At 41.1% G+C, this 21,507-nt stretch overlaps 1 protein-coding gene across 2 annotated transcripts; it reads right to left on the reverse strand.

Annotated features, from left to right (window-relative positions):
* Positions 1 to 591: 591 nt before the first annotated feature.
* On the reverse strand, positions 592 to 18,097 carry Tmem9b (TMEM9 domain family member B). 2 transcript variants are annotated; one of them, XM_070035271.1, is made up of 5 exons: positions 18,025 to 18,097; positions 15,186 to 15,277; positions 9,869 to 9,977; positions 5,919 to 6,053; positions 592 to 1,773 (listed from the first exon to the last, which is right to left on the reverse strand). In XM_070035271.1, the coding sequence occupies exons 3-5, from the start codon at positions 9,950 to 9,952 to the stop codon at positions 1,618 to 1,620; spliced, it is 375 nt and encodes a 124-aa protein (XP_069891372.1). In that variant the 5' UTR covers positions 9,953 to 9,977; positions 15,186 to 15,277; positions 18,025 to 18,097; the 3' UTR covers positions 592 to 1,617. The 2 variants fall into 2 exon arrangements, with proteins under 2 accessions (XP_069891372.1, XP_069891371.1); XM_070035270.1 differs by lacking the exon at positions 18,025 to 18,097 and adding an exon at positions 17,349 to 17,679.
* Positions 18,098 to 21,507: the final 3,410 nt, after the last annotated feature.

A 21,507-nucleotide genomic window follows, 5' to 3' on the forward strand; every position in this document is an offset into this window, starting at 1 on the left:
CCACCATCCTCAGATCTCAGCCTCCTGGGTAGCTTAGGATTACAGGCGTGAGCCACCTGCGCAGGGCTCCTTTAGGAATTTTAAATCTCTCAGTTTACCACAACATCTGTATAATTTACTTTTTAAATTTTATATTTGTGCTGGTCGTAGAGCCTGAATTCTGGGCATGGGCATTGTCCCTGAGCTTCCAGCCTGAATTCAGGGTGTGGGCACTGTCCCTGAGCTTCTTTTCCTCAAGGCTAGCACTCTACCACTTGAGCCACAGAGCCACTTCTGGCTTTTTTGGTAGTTTATTGGAGATAACGAGTTACACAGATATTCCTGCTTGGAGTGGCTTCAAACTGTGATCCTTAGTCTCAGCCTCCTGAATAACTGGGATTGCAGGCATGTGTCACAGGCACCTGGCTTGTATACTTTTTAGAGACTGGTTGGTCTGAACCCATACATTCTTTTCTTTCCTCTCTAAACATGTTCACACAGGTAATTCAGTATAAAGGAGTCTCACAACAGAGTACAAAATGTCTTTGTATCTTCAAGCTCATCGTATTGCAAAAGGAAAAGAAAAAGCTTGAGTACACGAACACATTAATATGTGTTTCAAAAATTATTTTTATTGTTACATTCCAAAAAGGACATATAGGAAGAAAAAAACCCAGTTATCCAATAATTGTTATGCTTTTCAGAGAGGCAACCAAACTCCAGTCCTAGTTCAAAGCTGCACAGGAGAGTTCAAACAGCTGCCTTTCAACACGACTGGAAATGCTGACCAATATGAGTAGGTCATCAACCCAGGGAGGCCTGGATTTAAGAGGAAGTTTCTTTATTGCAAGCGTCCAAGTCCTTAAGATACTAGAAGATGAGGAAGACCACACACACCAAGACTATGTTTAGTCATTAAAGTAAACTAGCAAATGGCCAGTTTGTCCTGGGATGCATTGCATCAGACATCGCAGTACATGAAGAAAATCTGCATTTTGTGAAGAGCCACCAGGCATTTCAGATCCAGTTTACCACGAAATGCAGCCACAGGCCAACCAGATACCTAGATAATACAGTCAGTGCAAAAGTCAAATGAGCAAGTCAATGCTTTGATGAGGTTGGCTACATTGGAACATTACCAATGACTTTGAAAACAGAAGGTACGAACTATTTACAAAAGTTTAGTAAAGTGACTTAAGAAAGTTTCATCAAGCACTTTCCACGCATCTCTCCTTCTGCCACAAAAAAAAAAAAACAATAATACACACCAAAAAAAAAAAAAAAGCAAACCCAACCCTGAAAAATATCTTGAATATCAAGTTAAAACTATGTGGTGAAAAAGAGAGTGCTTGTTTCAGATAATGGACTTCAAGATAATTTACAGGCAGATTTAGTTTTATTAGTAAAAGTCACAAGTAGGAAAAGATTTATAGACTGACTTTGAACTGTGTGCTTTTAAAAATGTCTTCATTAATACATTAATGAGAAAAAAATACTAAGCATATTTTTGCTTTCAATTTTGAGTCTTCCAGCAAGAGTTGGTGAAATCAACAGGTCATTATAACAAAACCCAGGAAACTCAATTCTTTCCAATTGTCAGCCCATTTTTTTTCTGGTCACTTTGACTTTTATTCCCAATTAGCTGAGGACAACATGTCGGTCAAAGACAGATTTTCGCTGTTCTTGAACTTGAAGCTTCCAACGCTGCTGGGCATATTCTACCTTGTTCAGAACATTGGCTCGACTGCGGGAGCGGGCAAGCACATCATGGGCATTTGCAAAAGGCTGATGATCCTGAAAATCCAGATAGAAAGCATCAGAGACAGTGATATACAGACATACAAAACAGCTGCTAGCTAAGCACAGGAACAGGCAAACTTTTCAAACAAAGCATCCATGTGACTAAGCACTCCTAGCTACTCAACTATTGAAATAGGTTGATTCAAGAAACAAGCAACAAGGGAGTTTTGGGTAAAAAATGTCCATGGGTCCCTCTTAAGAAGCAGAGACCCGCTTGCCAAGCGCTGGTGGCTCACACCTGTAATCCTAGCTACTCAAGAGGCTGAGATCTGAGGATCATGGTTCAAAACCAGCCCGGGCAGGAAAGTCTGTGAAAAAAACGGAAGTGGCGCTGTGGCTCAAGTGGTAGAGCACTAGCCTTGAGCTGAAGAGCTGAGAGACAGCGCTCAGGTCCAGAGTTCAAGCCCCATGACTGACAAAAGAAAAAAAAAAAGAAGCAGAGACCAAGACAAGAGCAGTGGTCACTGTTCATTTGTGCTAAAGAGAGATCTTCCTTTTTTTGGAGACAGGGTCTTGCTACATACATCCTTAAACATGTAATCTTCCTGCCTTATAGGCATGCACCACCACACCAGTCCAGTGTGGTGAGGAATGCCTGTGTCCAAGCACTGGGAAGGCACAGAGAGTGCTGAGATACTGTCTCAAAAAAAGTTGAAGTGGTGCTGTGGCTCAAGGGGTAAAGCCTCGCCTTGAGCTGAAGAGCTCAGGGAACTCGCCCAAGTCCAGAGTTCAAGCCTCACAACCGACCAAAAAAAACAAAACAAAACAAAACATATTTGCATGTTAATGTCTTCATGCTACAAGAAGTAAGGTTTTTCCTATTAATCAACACTATAATCTGTGGCAGCAGAAAGATCTGTCTTTTAATTTTCTGACATACTAGAATTGTTTACTTTTCAGCCTGGGGCCACATTTAGCATAGCAGATGAATTGAGAGGGTTTATCTTGGTTGGTTTTAATCTCTCCCCATACCAACCCCACAAATATTAAACTAACTAGTTTCCAAGGGTTGTCTTGTTTTCTCCCTTCTCCAATCTTCAATGAAAAGAGACAGAGCTCAAATGCTACAATTACCCTGTTGCTAAGGAAAGTAAAGAATGACTCACGTCAGCATCTCTGTTCAACAAAGACTCGAATCTTTATTACTGAATAATGATGGCTTCACTGTAAAGTACGATCTTAGGAAAGAGGTTACTGAAAGGTTATTCTGAGATCCGGATAAACTAATCTCTCCTAGTCAAAGTAAACTAGCATACCTGGATGTTTGTGGTCATTACATAGAAAACCACCATACTAATCCATCTAAGAATAAGATATAAACACAGCTGCCTAAATGACAAAAAGCATTCAATAGTAATTGATTGTTTTTTGTTTTGTCTTTTCCTTGATCTCTTTTTCCTGTACTCCGCATTAGCAAAGTTCCCACATGTTCCAACACTAAAACTAAGCTTTATCTCCAGGAAAGAAACATTGTTCTGCCATGCATGTGCAAAAAAGCTCTTATCATACATGACAGGAGGCAGCATATGGTATACATGACCATATAACTCTATATACAAGCCCAACTTGTTTTCAAAGGGCTTTCTATAAAGAATCTTTTCTTCCTTCTTAATAAAATGTTCTCAACTTTATACTTCTTAGGTAATGGCTTGTGAAAATCCCACTACTTTTTATTTTCAACTTTACAAATGAAACAATACATAATACCCCATGAAGTCCAAAATGTTCAAAGAAAGAAGGTAGAGAGGCAGAAGGCTAAAGCTGTAGGATGACTTGATTTCCCAGAAGGTAGTAAACTAACCCAAAGTCACTTAACAAAATGAGCACAAATACTAAAACTCAGCTTGCCTAACCTTGACCTGGCATCTTCTGAGCACACAGATTTTATTCAGGTAGATTAAAATAACACTATAGGAATATAGTGCTCCAATAAACTTGTATATAAAATATTAATACCATTGATTTATTTTGATATAAACAATAATGAGAAAAAGGATGTACTTTATCTGCAGAGCACCCCTCAGTTTCATAGTCCTGTCATCTACTCTTAAAGAGGAGAAAAATATCTTAAGGAACAAGTTCCAAAGACCAAACAAACCAGTTAATCCTCTTGGTCTGTTCTCTACCTACTGGAACAAGATTGAACTAGCTGCTCATGGTCTTGGGTGCTGGGAGAATGCAAATAGAGATTTACCCTTTTTAGATGTTTGTTCTTTTTACACCTGATAACATTTCAATGAATACAAAACATGTTTAAAGTAATGCTTTTGATAATAGTGATGATGTGTCATGGTTATATGATACAGTAAATACTATGACTATTAGCAATGAGCTTAATTTTTAACTATTTGTGCTTTTATTTGCCTTAAGATACTCTGCACTAAAAAGACAGCAAAAAATGGTTTAAAAGAGCCTTATAAAAAGGACATAAGTAATGATGAACTCGTATTTTAAATAAGCAACAACTGTAGGAATTTAAATTTCGCTTCTTTTTGTATAGAATTGCACCACAAAAATCTTTCTCTGCCTACGATCAGTTTAACAAATATCCAGGCCACAGTGTTCCCAAATGGTCAATGTGCAGGAAGAATTAACCGCTAGTGGGCAAAACAGCTACTGAGTACTTGACCCTATCAATCAAATGCCTGTCCTACATGTGTTCCCTGTATACATCTGTATATCTTTTTCTTTTGTGCTGTGTGTGCTATGTTAACATTGCCTATTTCTGAAATCAGCAATAGATATGTGATGTTATAAAGGATGTAGGTAAAGTCAGACTCCCAATCTACATGACAATAATGAAAATGGTTTATGAAGCTTTTGATGCACAATGTTTTCATGTCAATAGTTCTCAACTGGGAGTGTCTTTGTCCCCTACATAGTAACATTTGACAGTGATGGTAACATGACTCAGATGGCAATCTAGTGGCATAAATCATCTGATATTACTGGATACAGGTCAGGGATGCTGCTGAATATCTTACAATTAGGAAGACAACTAAATTATATGTAGTTGTTAAGCTTGAGAACCCTGACTTATGAAAATTAGCACATAAGCAAATAGTATTTAAGGCTCTAATACTTCTGATATATAATCTCTTGTCTTAGCTTTCTCCACGTATAAAAGTTCTTTACAAAACTTTAAAAAGTTAAATCTTGCTCAAGTAAGTTAAATATGCATAATTGATATTCAGGAGACAATACAGCATTGATCAGTGATTTGTAGTTATAACTAAAGCTATCTTTGGAAAGGATCTCTCTCCTTTCCCATTTTTCCTAACAGTTTACAAAGGCATTCTAGAGTAACATTTTGATTAGTTGGCAAGCTTGCTCTGGGTTTGGCTTTTACAATGGATTATTTTTAAAGCTATAGTGAATTCATTCACTATAGTGAATTTATTCAGGTATAAAGTCTAAGAAAAAAATTCAAAAGAAAAATATAGACAACAATTACATATAATAAAATGGAAAATTGAGATATAATTCCAAAAGGAATAATGACAAAACTAACAATATAAATCTTAATGTATATTAAATGACAAGCTTGTGGAGTATATCCATTTCCAGACATTTTAAAATGAAGTAATGTTAAAACAACAACAAAAAAAGACAACAGCAATTTATATAACTATATGTACAAAGATAAATGTGTTTTAAAGAGGAGGGGGGCTGGAAGGTGGCTCAATGGTAGAGCTCGTGCCTTGCATGCATGAAGCCCTGGGTTCGATTCCTCAGCACCACATAAGCAAAAAGAAAAAAGCCGGAAGTGGTGCTGTGGCTCAAGTGGTAGAGTGCTAGTCTTGAGCTGAAGAGCTGAGGCCAGGCCCAGAGTTCAGGCCCCACGACTGGACCAAAAAAAAAAAAAGATAAGAGGAGGATCTAGAGGAAAATAGGAACACATAATAAGGAAAGAAAGCCATGGTCTTCACACTCTCCTTCAGTAAACCCTCTTTGCCTTCCACAGCATTAGGTGCTATTATAGGAAAGATGTTCAGGACAAGAGATTGGGGAAAAAACTACCTTAGATGCTTTTCTCAATATAAACAGGGCAAAGTTTGACACAGCACCATACCAAGGAACATCACTTCCAAATTCCACATTAATGACTTTTCAGCAGCAAGGGCAGGCTGGGAACTTACCCCAACATCGTCATCACTCTGAATTAATTGTGAGTGTCCAAAGAGGCGTCTCTTCAGTATGGGCTCAATCAGGGTAAGATACACCATATACAGAAGTAGGAGTCCCAAAATGGAAAGGTAAATTATAATGGTAACCTAAAAGAAATTAAAAGTAAAGTTGCAGCTCTGTTCAAGCCAAGAAAGCAGAATCTTGTATAAGAGTAAAGCCACAGTGGAGAATGATTTATCTATTAAACATATAGGATATTTCTGTATCAACCAGATTCTAATATAAGAAATTCAACTTTTCACCAAAGTATTAGTGAAAGACCAAAGACTTTGGTCTTTCACTAATACTTTGGTATCTTCTTATGAGTCTTCAAGGCTCCATCTCTACTTATTGCTAATCATCTGTTACCAGTGCCAGTACAGCACTTCCTATTTCTGTTGAACAGTATTCTAGATTCAGCAGCACTCTGGATGCTAATCAAAATGCAATTCAAGTGAACTGCAACAGTCTACTCCTGTAGATCAACTTGGGGCTGCAAAAAAACAGTTTTTAGGCCAGCTCTTGTGATATTTTAGCTCATACATTAACTAAAAGTACTACATTAGGATAATAGACAATAACAAACCAGACAATAAATTGCTGGCATGTAAATGAAGAAACAGAGCCCTCACACACTGCTGGTAAAATGGTACAACCACTTTGGAAAATACTCTGGCTGACTGTTGAACAATTAAATATAAACTTACCATTCTAAGAGAAAGGGAAACCTATCTACACAAAAATATGCATGCAGATAATCAGGCCAGTATTAATCAAAATAAATCTGGAAACAATCCAAGTAGTCATCAACTGATAGATATTCATATAATGGAATACTATTAATAAAATAAAGTAGTGATACATGCTATAACATAGATAAAAATTAAAAAAAATATTATGCCAAGTAAAAGAAGCCAGTCACTGATCACATCAATCTTCCATTTATATGAAATGTTCAGATGTATACAAACAAAATGAAATAGGGATTGTTTGAAACTAGGGACTATTTGGACAACTTGAAACTCAATTTTAATCCAATTTCTTTTAAAATTGAATTTTAACCTGTAATCCCAGCTCTATTCAGGAGGCAGAGATGGGGAGTACTGAAGCTCAAGGCCAGCCAGACAAAAAGCAAGACCTCTGAACAAACAAACGAGGCACGGTAGTTCAAGCCTATAATCCCAGTTAAAAAAGATTAGGAGGATCTTATACCAAGACAGCCTAGGACAAAGAGCACTAGACCCTATCTAAAAACAAAACATGGAAAAGCCACGTATTGCTGGCTCTCAGCTGTAATTCTAGCTGCTTAGGAAGCTGAAAATGTGAGGATCACAGTTCAAGGCCAGCCCAGGCAGAAAAGATGGAGAGAGGAAGGGGTTCCTAAGCCATAGCTAGCTGTGATGGCATGTACTTGTTATCCAAGCTATGACAAAAAGCCTAAAATAGGCACATGCCTGGGCAGGAATTAAAATCTTAACTCATTAAAAGTGCTGGAGGCTGGGAATGTGGCCTAATGGTAGAGTGCTTGCCCAGCATGCATGAAGCCCTGGCTTGGATTCCTCAGCACCACATAAAGAGAAAAAGCCCAAAGTGGCGCTGTGGCTCAAGTGGTAGAGTGTTAGCCTTGAGCAAATAAAGCTCAAGGATAGTGCTCAGAGCCCTCATAAAATTAAAAATAAATAAATAAATGGGTTGGAGGTATGTCCAGAAGTCTAGTACCTGCCTACCAAGCACAAGGCTCTAAGTTCAAACCAAGCACCACCACTACCACCAACAAAAACAAACAGATTAAGAAAAATTGCTTTGTTGAAGCACAGGCTAGTCTCAAACTCACAATCATCCTGCTTCAGCCTCGCAAGTGCAAGGGTGACAGGTGTGTATAATTATGTCTGGCTAAAGTTCTTTTAAATTTATTTGTAGAACTATAGACCTAAATGAGTGAATTTTGGTGACTATAAATTTTAGGGTATATCATTACACATCCAAAAATCTCTTAAGCCAGCTGCTGATGGATCACACTTGTAATCTTAGCTACTCAGAAGGATGAGATCTGAGGATCATGATTTGAAGCCACCCAGTGAAGAAAAATCTGAGAAACATTATCTCCAATTAACTAGCAAAAAAGTTGGACTGGAGGTGTGGCTCAACTGGTAGAATGGCTCAGCCTTGAGCAAAGAAGCTGAGCGAGAGCACAGTCTTGAGTTCAAGTCCTAGTACTCACACACACAGACACACACACATATACATTCAAAATTTGTTTAAAAATGAAATATAAGGGCTGGGTTTGTAACTCAGTGGTAGAATATTGTCTAGAACATATAGTCCCTGGGTTCTATCTCCTACACTAAAAATAACTACAAAAACAAACAAAATAACTCAAATACAGTGAAGATTTCTCTTCAGTACCACACCCTATTGAAACAGGAGCTTTCCTAAAAGGTCAATCAGAAAAGAAATCTTTTGTGACTCCTAAGACCCAAGATCTACCACCAAACCCTTTTTTGAGAAAAGGAATGGGAAGTAGCATATGAAATATTTATGGAGAAAAGTTAGGTGCTAGTAGCTCATGTCTATAACTCTAGCTACTCAGGCTTAGATCTTAGACTAGCAGTTCAAAGCCATCCTGGGCAGAAAAGTCTGAGAGACTCTTATCTTCAGTTGACCAGCATACAAACATACTAACTGACATATAGTAGATTCAAGGGAGAACTTAAGTAGAATAATTCTTTAGAGAGGCAAAATCAAAGTTCAACAAAATAAACACATGGAGTACTTGAAAGGGGTGGGGTATGGTCAAGGGGAAAGGAGAAGGTAAAGAGGAGGTGAGGAGAAGGCAGTCAAGAATTAAGTTTATATCCTACAACATTAAGAAAAGTGAGGGAGGGCTGGGAAGTTGGCTCAGTGGTAGAGCGCTTGCCTTGCATGCCTGAGGCCCTGGGTTCCATCCCTCAGCACCACATAAGCAAAAAGAAAAAACCCGGAGTGGCACTGTGACTCAAGTGGTAGAGCGCTAGCCTTAAGCTGAAGAGCTGAGGGACAGTGTCCAGGCCCAGAGTTCAGGCCCCACGACCGGACCGCCCCCCCCCCAAAAAAAAAAAAAAGAAAAGAAAAGTGAGGAAGTGAGGGAATGCATAGATTAGGAGAGAGGGGTGAAAATGTTCATGACATTGATCAAGATGTTGTACTCATAAAAAAAAAGAATGTGAAACAGTGTGGTAGACATGTCTGCTATGTATTTAATTGTTTCTTATCAATGGTTCATTTTGTTTCAAACAAAATTATTTGCAGTATTTTTTAAAAAGCTGAAATAGAGGCATGGTTCAAGTGATAGAGAGCCAGTGTTGGGTGAAAAATCCCAGCAAAAGCATGAAGCATCAAGTTCATACATTTTGTACTTCAATACTGGCACAAAAAATAAATTAATTAAAATATGTGTGGAGAAAACAACCATTTGACACCATAACAAAGTAAATGAATTCATCAGAGATCCAAATGTTGATGAGCTATCTACATTCCATTTCCTACACTATTAAAGAAGGAAAATCATAAAATCCCAAAGTAATGCTTCTAGAATAGTTACTATAAATATAATTTATTCAAACAGTTGGAGGATGGGGAAAAGAATGCTTACTCATTCTGCTGTCTCACTATTAGTTTATAAGGAGAGAAATAAGAATTTCTTTCTGGAATGTTCTAGCTAAATATAGCACATTTTTATGCAAATTCATACTTCTATCTAACATATCCTAAGTAACCTGGAAAGCATGTCAACTAGGCCCATTACTCCTTCTGGGGAAAAGTCTAGAATATTTTCTTATATGAAGACTGTGTGTGTGTGTGTGTGTGTGTGTGTGTGTGCGTGTGTGCGTGTGTGTGTGTGCACGTGCGTGTGTGTGTGTGTGTGTGTGTGTATTTATTTTACCTTGATTGTGACAGAGCTTCTCTCCTCATATTTGCATTCACAGCGCAGACAATATGCTTCTACGTCAGGTCCCCGCACAGGCATGGGCTCCACAACATGAAGACAGTCACTGGAGAAACGGAAAAAAACTGCTTAAGCCTTGCCTGATGTTCTACTTTCACTGATCAGAAGTTTCCTGAAGTCCAGAATAATCACTGGTTTTATCCAATAAAAAGAATGTAAGGGATAAGTAATAAACCAAAGTAAAGTTTCCTGTCTTAACTGTAGCATTTTGCTAAAACCAACAGTCTAACAATCAATAAAGATATATATGCAGTAGCTATCTATTATCTATTCCTTTTTTTTTTTTTTTTTGCTGCTAGTCCTGGGCCTTGAACTCAGGTCTTGAGTGCTATCCCTGAGCTTTTGTGCTCAAGGAGCAAGACTGCTTGAGCCACAGCTCCACTTCTGGCTTTTTTTGTTGGTTAATGGAGATAGGTGTTTCATGGACTTTCTGGTTGAGGATAGCTTTGAATTTCAATCTTCAGAGATCTCAGACTCCTGAGTAGCTAGGATTACAAGCGTTTATAAACCACCAATGCCCAGAAATTTTCAAATAGCTATTGTTATCATTTTCAAATATAACTGGAAAAATCCCAAAATGGAATTAAAAACTACTCAACAAATCAAGTCATATTTAGACTTTCTCAACTACCAAGTAAAAGTACTTTAAAGGATTTACAGTGACATGGAGCATTGTTTAAATATGAGATTATCTTTTATGAACTAACATCATTCTTAACTGTCACAATACACTTAACAGAGGGCAAATTATGAAACTCTGGAATTAAATACTTGAAGCCAGAGTAGGAAATAATTGTTTTCTCAATGAACAAAAGACTATAGAAAGAACAAGAAGTAAAAACAGGACATAAAAACAGGACATATATGTGTGTGTGTGTGTATGTATAAAAGGCAGGGCTATCAAAAATATCCTTTCTCAGAAAAATTACAAGTCTAAGAACTGTATGAATTTTCTCCTTAGCTGACCACCCTTCTCTATAACTCTAGTACTCTGAACACCTTCAAACAAAGTAGTGAAGCTTCCCTGTCCTGCCGGCTGCTGGGCAATTTTTTTCCCCTTCGGCATGTCTTTGTTGGGCATTTCTAGCTGCTTCAAAAACTTTACTACCGCATCCTATCCTATTCCATCCATTCCTTTTGGGAGCACTCAGCACTCTAGATTGATTCCTTCTCCTATCAAAATACACTTTGAACTCTGACATTAAAAAGTTTAAAATGTTCACTGATTCATAACCAGTAGCTTAATTGTAACAGATAGTAATGAAAAATTGAACCTCAGCTTGGTGTGGTAATCCCCAGCATTTGGAAAGCTGGGGGCAGAAGAATGGAAAGTTTGAGTTCAGCCTGGACTATATAGCAAGATCCTGTCTCCAAGAACATCATTCCTCATTTATTAAAAGAAAAGGAAAGAAAAAACTAAATCTCCACCAGTAGAATTTTAGATAAAGTCTCACAATTCACACCATAGAAGTGTGGTTATTTATCCCTGTCATACAAGCCCAAGCATGTATTTACTTAACTCAAGCATAAATTGTGCAGAGGAAGGAAAAGTCCCTAAAAGCCCTCCATTTCAAAATCAGAGGAGGTCATCCAGATCAACACCTGTACACAGGTAGAGAGTAAATCAGTAGCTGAAAAAGGACAAAGATCCAGGTCTCCTGCTGTACAGGTAAGTCCTTCTTATCTCTCCAAACCTCAGGAAAATGACACTTATTTCCTATTAGCTCCCTATCCCAGGTTCACAAGTCTGAACAGCAATACCTATGGATTACTTAGGAATCTATGTTGAGTAAATTTCCTTTCAAGGACAAATATATTCTAATATAAAAGGTGTACAGGAGGCTGAGGAAGGAAGATTGAGAACTGGTTTTGGCTTATAAAATAAGACCCTGTTTCAAAATAAAACAAACAAGACACACACACACATAGGAAAAGGAAAAAAAAAATATGTAGGGTTGAAGAAGCAACAGAAGATTTGTTCAGACCCGTCACACACACTGTGCAAACACTTTTAGAAACTAGGCAATATCTCCCCCTAGTGCCAAAAGACATTTTCAACTTTGAATAATACCACAAACCAACTAGAAAATTAACTTTTCCTGTATTAAATTATCCAAAATAGGGCAGTGAAGAAGGCAGTGAAAGCTAACAACTGGAAAAATGGAGGGTCTTAGAAAACAGAAGGTGAGACCTGACTGACAGATGGGGCACAGGCCCTCTGGAAGCCATAATATGCTGACTGATCGTAAGTGGTATGCCTTTCTAAAGCCAGTTAAAAATCTCCAGTGTCAATTGGAAACTTACTCTAATAAAAGGCTAAGCTGTAAGAAGGCAAGGGAAAGTGACAAGGAGGAGAAAAAGATAGCAAACAAACACTGCTTAAGTATTTCTTTTCAAAACTCCTTGTTTTGACTAATAACCTGATGTAGACAACATATGGAAAATATTAGCATTAAACACTTGAAAAGTGAGTTCATTTGCCACTCAAATAATAGCCATCATATTCTACTACTGACAATAAAATAAACTGATGGGCAATATTCAATATCCTTGGAAAATTTATAGAAGTAATTTAAAGATTTGAGAGCTAGGGATGTAACTTAGTGGTAGAGTGCTTGACTAGAATTTGCAAGGCCTTAGACTCTATACAAGAGGAAAAAAAGAAAGAGCATTTGAGCTTTATTTTTCATTATATACAGTAACTTGTTGATATAAACCTATATAGCCAATTCACTTTGCAATGTGAAACCTTTTAAACTGGAAAACAGAAGTACATAAAGAGCTCTCAAGAACTAACAGACAAACTGTATAGACCATGATAATGACAATTTGCCTTGTGAAAGTTAAAATGTGTTTGTGACTCTAACTCCACAATACTGTGAAATATGTGAAATTTATGTAATCACCTAATCTCAACTAAAGAAAAAAGTGAGAGAAGGGATGGGTTAAGAGAGTTGGGTGACAATATTGTCAGACACTTTGTACTCATATACTGGTTTGTAGAATGGGAACTTCTTTGTACAACTACTTAAAGATAATTAAAAAAAGAAAAGGAAAAAAACTAATGGACTAAACCTAGAATGCTTATCATAGGAAGAATAAACAATGGCAGGGCTGGGAACGTGGCTTAGTGGTAGAGTGCTTGCCTAGCATGCATGAAGCCCTGGGTTGCATGCCTCAGTCCTACATAAACAGAAAAAGCCAGAAGTGGTGCTGTGGGTTAAGTGGTAGAGTGTTAGCCTTGAGCTAAAAGAAGCTCAAGGACAGTGCCCAGACCCTGAGTTCAAGTCCCAGGCAAAAACAAAAAACAAAAACAAACAAACAAACAAAAAAACACACACACACAAAAGAAAAGAAAAAAAATGGCATCAGAGAAATCAAATATGCTCAAAGAATACCTCTTCTTTAAAGTTAGTGTGGAGGGCTGGGAAGGTGGCTCAGTGGTAGAGCACTTGCCTTGCATGCATGAGGCCCTGGGTTCGATTCCTCAGCACCACATAAGCAAAAAGAAAAAAGCCAGAAGTGGCGCTGTGGCTCAAGTGGTAGAGTGCTAGCCTTGAGCTGAAGAGCTGAGGGACAGCACCCAGGCCCAGAGTTCAGGCCCCATGACCGGACCCCCCCCCCCAAAAAAAAATAAATAAAGTTAGTGTGGAATATTGTAACTGAAATCTTGCTTTGAGACTCTTTGCTGACTACTAAATTGTGAAATCAGGTATATGTAAAAGTATCTGTGAGTATCTGGAGCTGTTTTCCTTGGATTTTCCCTAATCTTTCATTGTGGTTACAAATTATATACTACCACAGTTCCACAGGATGGAGCACATCCATCCAGCCATAATACAACTGGTTCCCAATTGTTTAAGGGTACATGTAGGAAAAGTGTAGGAAAAGTACCCTTCATAAGGGCCATTAGAATAAACAAAGGCTACTGTGGCTGGATAGCCAGTCAGGATTCCAGTTGTTAGCAGTCTGTCTGACTGCTTAAGGGCTGAAGAGATCATTATCTTGGCATACTATAGCTCATTTACACACACATCAAATGACACACTCTGACAAATATAGTTAATTCCCTGAACCTCCCATATTTGGTAATATGTAACTAAAACTTTACACTGTGGCTGTATATGGTGGTCTATACCTATAATCCTGGTACTCTGGAGGTAAATGCAGGAGGATTGAGAATTTGAGGCCAGTTTGAGGCCAATTTGATGTAGTGAACATCAAGCCAATCTGAGCTATGTATCAAGACCCTATCTCAAAAAACCAAGTTAACAGCTAGGTACTGGTGGCACACCCTTGTAATTCTAGCTACTCAGGAGGCTGAGATCTGAGGATATGGTTTGAAGTCAGACTGGGCAGCAAAGTTAATGAGACTCTAATCATGGAGCAGTAGTTCAGGTGATAGAATGCTAACCATGAGCAAAAAAACATTCACAGGCAGTGCCCAGGCCAAGTTAAAGCCCTAGAAATTAGCAAGAAAGAGAAAAGAAAAGAAAAGGAAAGAAGAGAAAAGAAAGAAAGAGAGAGGAAGGAAGGAAGGAAGGAAGGAAGGAAGTAAGGAAGGAAGGAAGGGTGGAAAGGAGGGAGGGAGGGAAGTAACAACAAAAAACCCCAACAAAAAACTACAACAAACAACTCCAGAAAAGTTACACACTGTAAAACTTATAATAGATTGAGGCTCATTTACCTATCACTGAAAAGTAACAAAGCGCATAGTTAAGGCAGCTATGGATAGGTTAGGTATCATAAACTCAGGCCCATCTTCATAAGAGATCTTTCCTACCTAGGGCTTACTGTTTGGGCTAGCATACTACTTTAGGTTTACATCATGCCTTACACCAGGCCTTACACTCACTTTTCCAAATGGAAATAGAACTTGACACTTTTGATTAGAAATATTTTACAAGAATTATATATTGGATGAATATTCTGAATTAACAGTGACAACCACAGAAAGAAATTTGGCAGGTAATACTAGGTACCAGTGGCTCACCCCTGTAATCCTAGCTACTCAGGAGGCTGAGATCTGAGGATCATGGTTCAAAGCTAGCCCAGGTAGGAAAGTCAGTGAGATTCTTATCTCCAATTAAACACCAGAAAACAGGAAGTGGCCCTGTTGCTCAAGTGGTAGAGTGCTAGTCTTGAGCTGAAGAGCTGAGGGACAGAACCCAGGCCCAGAGTTCAAGCCCCACGACCAACCAAAAAAAAAAAAGAAAAGAAAATTAAAAAAATAGAAATGATCCAGAATACTTACCAATCTTTTTGTGATATGTTCTTATTATAAATTTGCCCAGAATTCTCTTTATAGGGCGGGCAGATACATTTACACCGGACATCCTCAAAATTCTGTAACCAAAACAGAAACAGTTTAACTCGTTTGTGGTTTATCACCATCACTGATCAGGTATTCTAAAACCAGTGACTTATTAATCATATTTATGGGTCACATGGCAATCAAATGGTATTAACAGTACCATCCACCTGCCAATAGAAAGACATATAGTTGACAAACAGTTATGCCTATAAATACAGTTGATTATAAAAGGATGAGGGAGAATCAAACTACAAATGACTCACAAATCACAATTTCTGGACTAGGGATGTAGATCAATGGTAGAACATGTGCGCACACATGTATACACACACAGTTCCTCTACCATCCTTTTTTGTTTGTTTGTCAGTCATGGGGGCTGAACTCTGGGGCCTGGACACTGTCCCTGAGCTCTTCAGTTCAAGGCTAGCGCTCTACCACTTGAGCCACACTACTTTCCTGCCCGGGCTGGCTTTGAACAGTGATCCTCGAATCTCAGCCTCCTGAGTAGCTAGGATTACAGGTGTGAGCCACCGGTGCCCAGCTCAATTCCAACTTTTTTCTGCTTATGTGGTGCTGAGAAATTGAACCCAGGGCCTCATGCATGCCAGGCAAGCACTCTACTCCTGAGCCAACTTCCCAGCCCCTACCATCCTTTCATAAAGAGGTACTGATAGGAATTAAAAAAGGTTGGAGTTAGAATATCATGGAACGAATGAAATTTCTAGTTTTTGTAGTAAAGAGGAGAAGTAGAAGTTGTTTGATTCTAGCAGAGATCAGTTTGGCCTATTCCCAGTAAACTCTGCTTCCATTCCTTGGTTCGTAGAGAGGATGACTACCAGCAAAACCAGTTTCAGGAGGCACAGGAGGAGGTGATTACATATCTGGATTGAGAGAGCAAGAGAAGCTTTCTTGGCAGTGGGAATTCGAGAAGGCATTGGCTCAGACAATACAGAACCATGCCCACTGCTCCTATACACAGTGATTCCTCCACAGAGCTGTTGTTCATAAGCTTATTCATCAACCACTTAGTATTCACTCGCTCTAGGCCAGATCTTAGGCTCGGTGAGGCCGACTCAAGATAAGCATAAGGCATAGCTCCTGCCCATTAGGATACACCCTAATAAGGGGAGACTGATAAATATATGATGATGATATACTACCTAAAATGATGGGCAGAAGGAGATGGTGCCGCAATATTTTTGAAAGTCAGGAGAGTCAAGAATCTCGACTGTCCCTATTTATGGTGGGAGGTCAGGAAAATTTCTAAAGAACTCCCATCAAACACCATCTACCTGCCTGTAACCTGTCTTTCTCAGCACTTGCATTTAAATATATTATAGAGAAAAGCTCCTAACTTAAAAACTGCAATAGCATGTTTTCCCGTGATACTAATGTAAATCCCTCCATGTTGCCCAATAATGAATTAGCTCATCAGAGGAGAAGCACATTAGTACATAAGCGTCAGGCACCAGAGAAACAGCATGATAGGACCGGGAAGGTCAAGAAATGGACACGGGCAAACACTACAACCTCACTTCTCCTGTAGTTTGGTTCTTCCCTTACTCCTTAAGTTAGCAATCGAGAAGCAGGGGGCCTGGGAGAGGGGGTGGGGACCGCAAGGTCCGGAAGGTCCAGAAGGTTAGGTGAGAAGACCAAGCTGGGGAGACACTGTCGCTCCTCTAGGGAAGGGGGGCTGCCAGGAGAAGCGAGTTCCCGCAGGGGGAAGAGAATGGGTTCAGGAATGCGTTGCGGGGGTTAGTTTTCCCCGGGCCACGGGGGCGGGGGCGGGCTGAGAGGCCGAGGGGCTGAGCAAGGGGGTGCTGGGTTAAGGTTGCAGCCCGCAGAGCGGGAACGCTGTAGCGTGCGGTGGGTCAGTCGGGGCCGGGAAGGGGGCTGACTGTCCAGTGGGACTGACAGGACCGGGGGAGGCCGTGGGGGCTGAGCCGGCTCTAGGAGGGCATGGGGGGGGGGGGGTCCGGGCCTGGAAAGCCAGGGGTCTGGCGGTGAGGACTGGGCCGGGGAGCAGGTGGGCAGACTCAGCTTCCGCCGGACCAGAGGCCAGGGAGGAGCTGCTGTCAGGAGCCACAGCTGGGCGGGACTCACCTTGGCCGCGTCTGTCAGCTGCACCAGCAGCAGCAAGGAGAGCGCCAGGCAGGACAGGCTGAGCACCGAGCCGAGCCGCAGGAGGCCTCCCCACCACAGGCTCGCCATGGCGGCACCCCAACCAACCCCAGCTTGGAGCCCACAGACCCGGCTCCTGGCCCGGGATCCGACTCCGGATCCGCCGCCCGCACTTCCGCCTGGGCCTTCGCGTCACCCGCCGTGCCGGGTCAGCTGCAAAAAAGTCTCCGCCCCGGAAACGGTTCCCGGTACGAAAGGCCCGGAGGCCGCGCGGTCCCGGCGCCCGGCCCGGCCCGGCCCGGAGGAAGCTGCCTTAGGGCGACTACCGAGGCCTCGCAGAACGCTCCGGCGCCCGGGTATCCTCCCCCGCGCCGAGGCAGCGGGGGCCGGAGGCGGTGTCAATTCGCTGGAAAGTTCTCGAACTGAGGGGGTCCTCAGTACGCTCGGCTGACCCGAGGCTCTAGCATTCCGTGCGGGGCCGGAGCCGCTCATGCCCCGCCCCTGGACGCGGGGTTAGACGTCGGCCCCCTCAGGAATGGCTGAAAGGACCACTGAGGCCGGCGAAGCCAGCCTCGGGGACGCGGCGGGGCCGGGCCAGGCATCCTTCCCGGGAAGCCCACCCTCGTGGAGGGTGGTCTCCTGCGCTTGGGGTACAAACCTGGGGCCCCCGGGCCTCCGGACGCAGCTCCCCGCGAGTCCCCGGCCGTCTGCTGGAGCTGCGCCTGTGGGCGTGGCCTCCGCTCCGGTGGAGCGCGGTGGTTCAGCCCGCAGCCTGGACGCAGCCTGCCGCGGAGGAGCTGGGCCGGCCCCGGCCGGGCTCCCGACCGTGGGGAGCGCGCCAAGGAACCGCCCAGCGGGATCCTCCGCCCAGGATTCCTGGAGGGGGGCCGCTACGCCCCGGGAAGGCCGCACTTACTTAGGGCGGCCGACCCCCAAATCAGCTGGGAGAGCGCTGACCTCCTCTGGGTGCGATCTCGTCTGGGTTCTCTCGGGTAGTTGAGGAGCACCCTGGAGAGGACATGTATCTTCTGTCAGATGTTTTTCAGTTAGTGGGGACTTTGGAGGTAGTGGAAGGGATACATGGCTCCTCACAACCTCTGGGGATTTTCAAATGACTTTGGTCAGATCACTACCCTTTTCTGGCTCTTTGGTTTCTGGCTCAAAAGGGGGAAATTGAATTCTATGAATTTCAAAATGTCCAATGAAACCCATATTTCTTTCTCTTTTTACAAACAGGTATTAATACAGATTTTTTTCTGGTCCGGCATGGTGACTCGAACCTGTAATCCTAGTTATTTGGGAGATGGAGATGGGGAATCCATAGTGCCTGTTATCCCAGCTACTGAAGAAACAATGGCTGGGTGCAGCAGTATGTGCCTGTCATCTCCAAGGAAGCACAAGTAGAGCATTTGCCTAACAAGTACAAGGCCCTCAGTTTAATCCCCTGTATATGTCCTTCCTTCAAAAAAAAAAAAAAAAAAGTGTTCCTTTTCTAGCTTGTGGCAATGTTTTAATTAACAGGTAGAACTTTCTCAGCATTTTTTTTCTCTCCCATGTGATTCTTGTTGATGGTTAGGTCAGAATCTAACACAAGGTGCTATTGCACTAAATATATTTAGCTTATTTCATCCCCCAAAGACAATGGCAAGCCCCAACCAGAGCCAGATCAGCAGTGTTCTTTCAATGCCTTCTTACCCTTCTCCCATGAAGATGTTGTGACATCTTGTGGTATTCTGCTGGCTTGAGGTCTACCTAGAGAGACCCTGGTCAAATGTATTGGTGTAGTACCCTATCATTGTGAATCTGATTGCTAAAATTAGATTTGGTAACAAATCTAAGGCCAGTTTGGGATTGTCTAGAATCTCATAGGCCTTCTCTTCCACCAAAATTGTTCCAGAGCTAGATTCTAGTGGGTCCTGCCTGTCATTCTAGCTACCCAGGAGGCTCAGATTTGAGGATTGCAGTTTGAAGCCAGCCCAGGCAGAAAAGTCTAAGAGGTTCTTATCTCCAGTTAACAATGAAAAGCCAGAAGTGGAGGTAGCTCAAGTGGTAGAGCACCAGCCTTTAGCAAAAAGAAGCTAAGGGAAGGGCCCTCATTCTTAAGTTTAAGCCCCAGTATTGGCATACATACGATTTTTTTTCCAAAGTGTTGTTATGGGTACAGAGGTTCACAGAAAATTATATAGAGTAATGACTCTGTTAAATGGGCACATTCAGTCATTCAGAGAGGAGGTCTGTGTTACCCAGGCTAGTCTCAAACTTGTGGGCTGAAGGGATCCTCCTTCTTCGCTTTCTTTAATAGCTGGGACTATAGGCATCAGCCACTATGAAAGGTTGACCTCATTAGTTTAGTGGAGAAACACCAAATAAGAGCTGCCCTGTCCAATTACTACCCAGTAAATGTGTATAGTTTAAATAGAAATATGCTGTAAATGCAAAATACCCATGGCTTTTAAAGACTTTACGTGTAAAACATTTTAAGATGCTGATTAAAGCTTATTTTGGAGGTATGGGGTTAAATGATTAAATTTTAGTTTTTTGACTTTTCAGATTTGGTTCTTAGACCATTTTATATTAGGTAAAATATAAAATGTAGCTTCCATTAATGAAGTGTGACTATTAGATTACTATGTGACTGCAGACTAAATGAAGATTCTAAACAAGGTGAAAAAAAAATCAGTGACAGAGAGTAACTGGCATAGGTAGAACAGTAGGTTTGAGGGATCTACATTTGACAAAAAAAGTGTCATTCTAGGTGACTGGATAGGGTTGGGTTCTGCTTATACCTTTTAGTGCTTTTCTTTAGGCCAGGGATCTCTTACACCAGAAAACCTTCCTAACAAGCATACTTTTCTATATTAGTACACATCTTTTTCCTAACTTAACTCCATTATGATAAAATTAGGTTTTCGTGTATACCTTTTATATTCTCAACTTGCACCAAATCTTGCAAGCAATTTGAACATTGACATCAAAACAATAGAAGTAGAGACCTGGGAAAGGGAACAGGAGTAGAATACTCCTCTAATCAGTTAAAAAAAAGTATCAAGCACTTACATGATTCATTTCTCTTATTTGATTTCTAACTATGGGAGATGACACTAAGGTGTCCAAATGGAAGCTGAAACAGGGCAGATAGTAGGCAGGGAAAGATTAATGACCTAGGATCACTATGGAGTTTTATTTATATGCTGAATTGGCTTTGGTATCTATTCTCCCTGTTTTTCTTGCTTACTTGTAACTAAGATTTCCTACTCTATTTCTTTCTTATTTTAAATGTTTTTCTCTCGTAGTGCTAAAGATCAACCCCAAGGTCTCATGTGGTTTAACTTTAGCAGTGAGTTACATCTCCAGCCCTAATCCACTTCTCTTAAGTGACAATGGTCCAGTTGTACCCTCTCAACTGTATTCTCTCACTTTATGGAGATAAAAAGAAGACTTTATTTAAATTTACATAAAGTGAGAAGGTTAGGAAGCCAAGGTTATTGTATACATAAACACACACAAAATCTGAGACAAATGTATCTGGGACCAAGGCTGTCTGCAGCTACATTCCCCTCCAGTGATAAATTAGCTGTCTGCATGTTCCTTTCTTTCTTACTCCTTTATCCCATCCTTTATATCTATGCCAAACACCAGACCAGGAAAAAAATGGAGTCATGTATAGCATCAGTGATAATAATTCCTTTGAATTGTATGTCCAGTAGTTATGACAGAACACACACACATACACACACACACACACACACACACACACACACCCCTAAATACACATTATGGGTCAATCCCGTAAAATAATTTATTGTATTTAATTTTGGGGGGAGGGGTCCGGTCATGGGGCCTGAACTCTGGGCCTGGGCGCTGTCCCTCAGCTCTTCAGCTCAAGGCTAGCGCTCTACCACTTGAGCCACAGCGCCACTTCTGGCTTTTTTTTTTTTTTTTGCTTATGTGGTACTGAGGAATCGAACCCAGGGCCTCGGGCATGCAAGGCAAGCGCTCTACCACTGAGCCACCTTCCCAGCCCCCTGTATTTAATTAAAAAAAAAATACCACTTAGCATGATCAAGAAATCTCCGATTGTCAGGAGAAAGTAGGTCTTTTCTCTTGGAAAGGGAGATTAATTTCTTTGGAGAAAAAATTG

The sequence above is a fragment of the Dipodomys merriami genome, unplaced genomic scaffold (genome assembly GCF_024711535.1).
Source record: "Dipodomys merriami isolate MVZ:Mamm:240054 unplaced genomic scaffold, mDipMer1.0.p SCAF_25, whole genome shotgun sequence".
NCBI lineage: Eukaryota > Metazoa > Chordata > Mammalia > Rodentia > Heteromyidae > Dipodomys > Dipodomys merriami.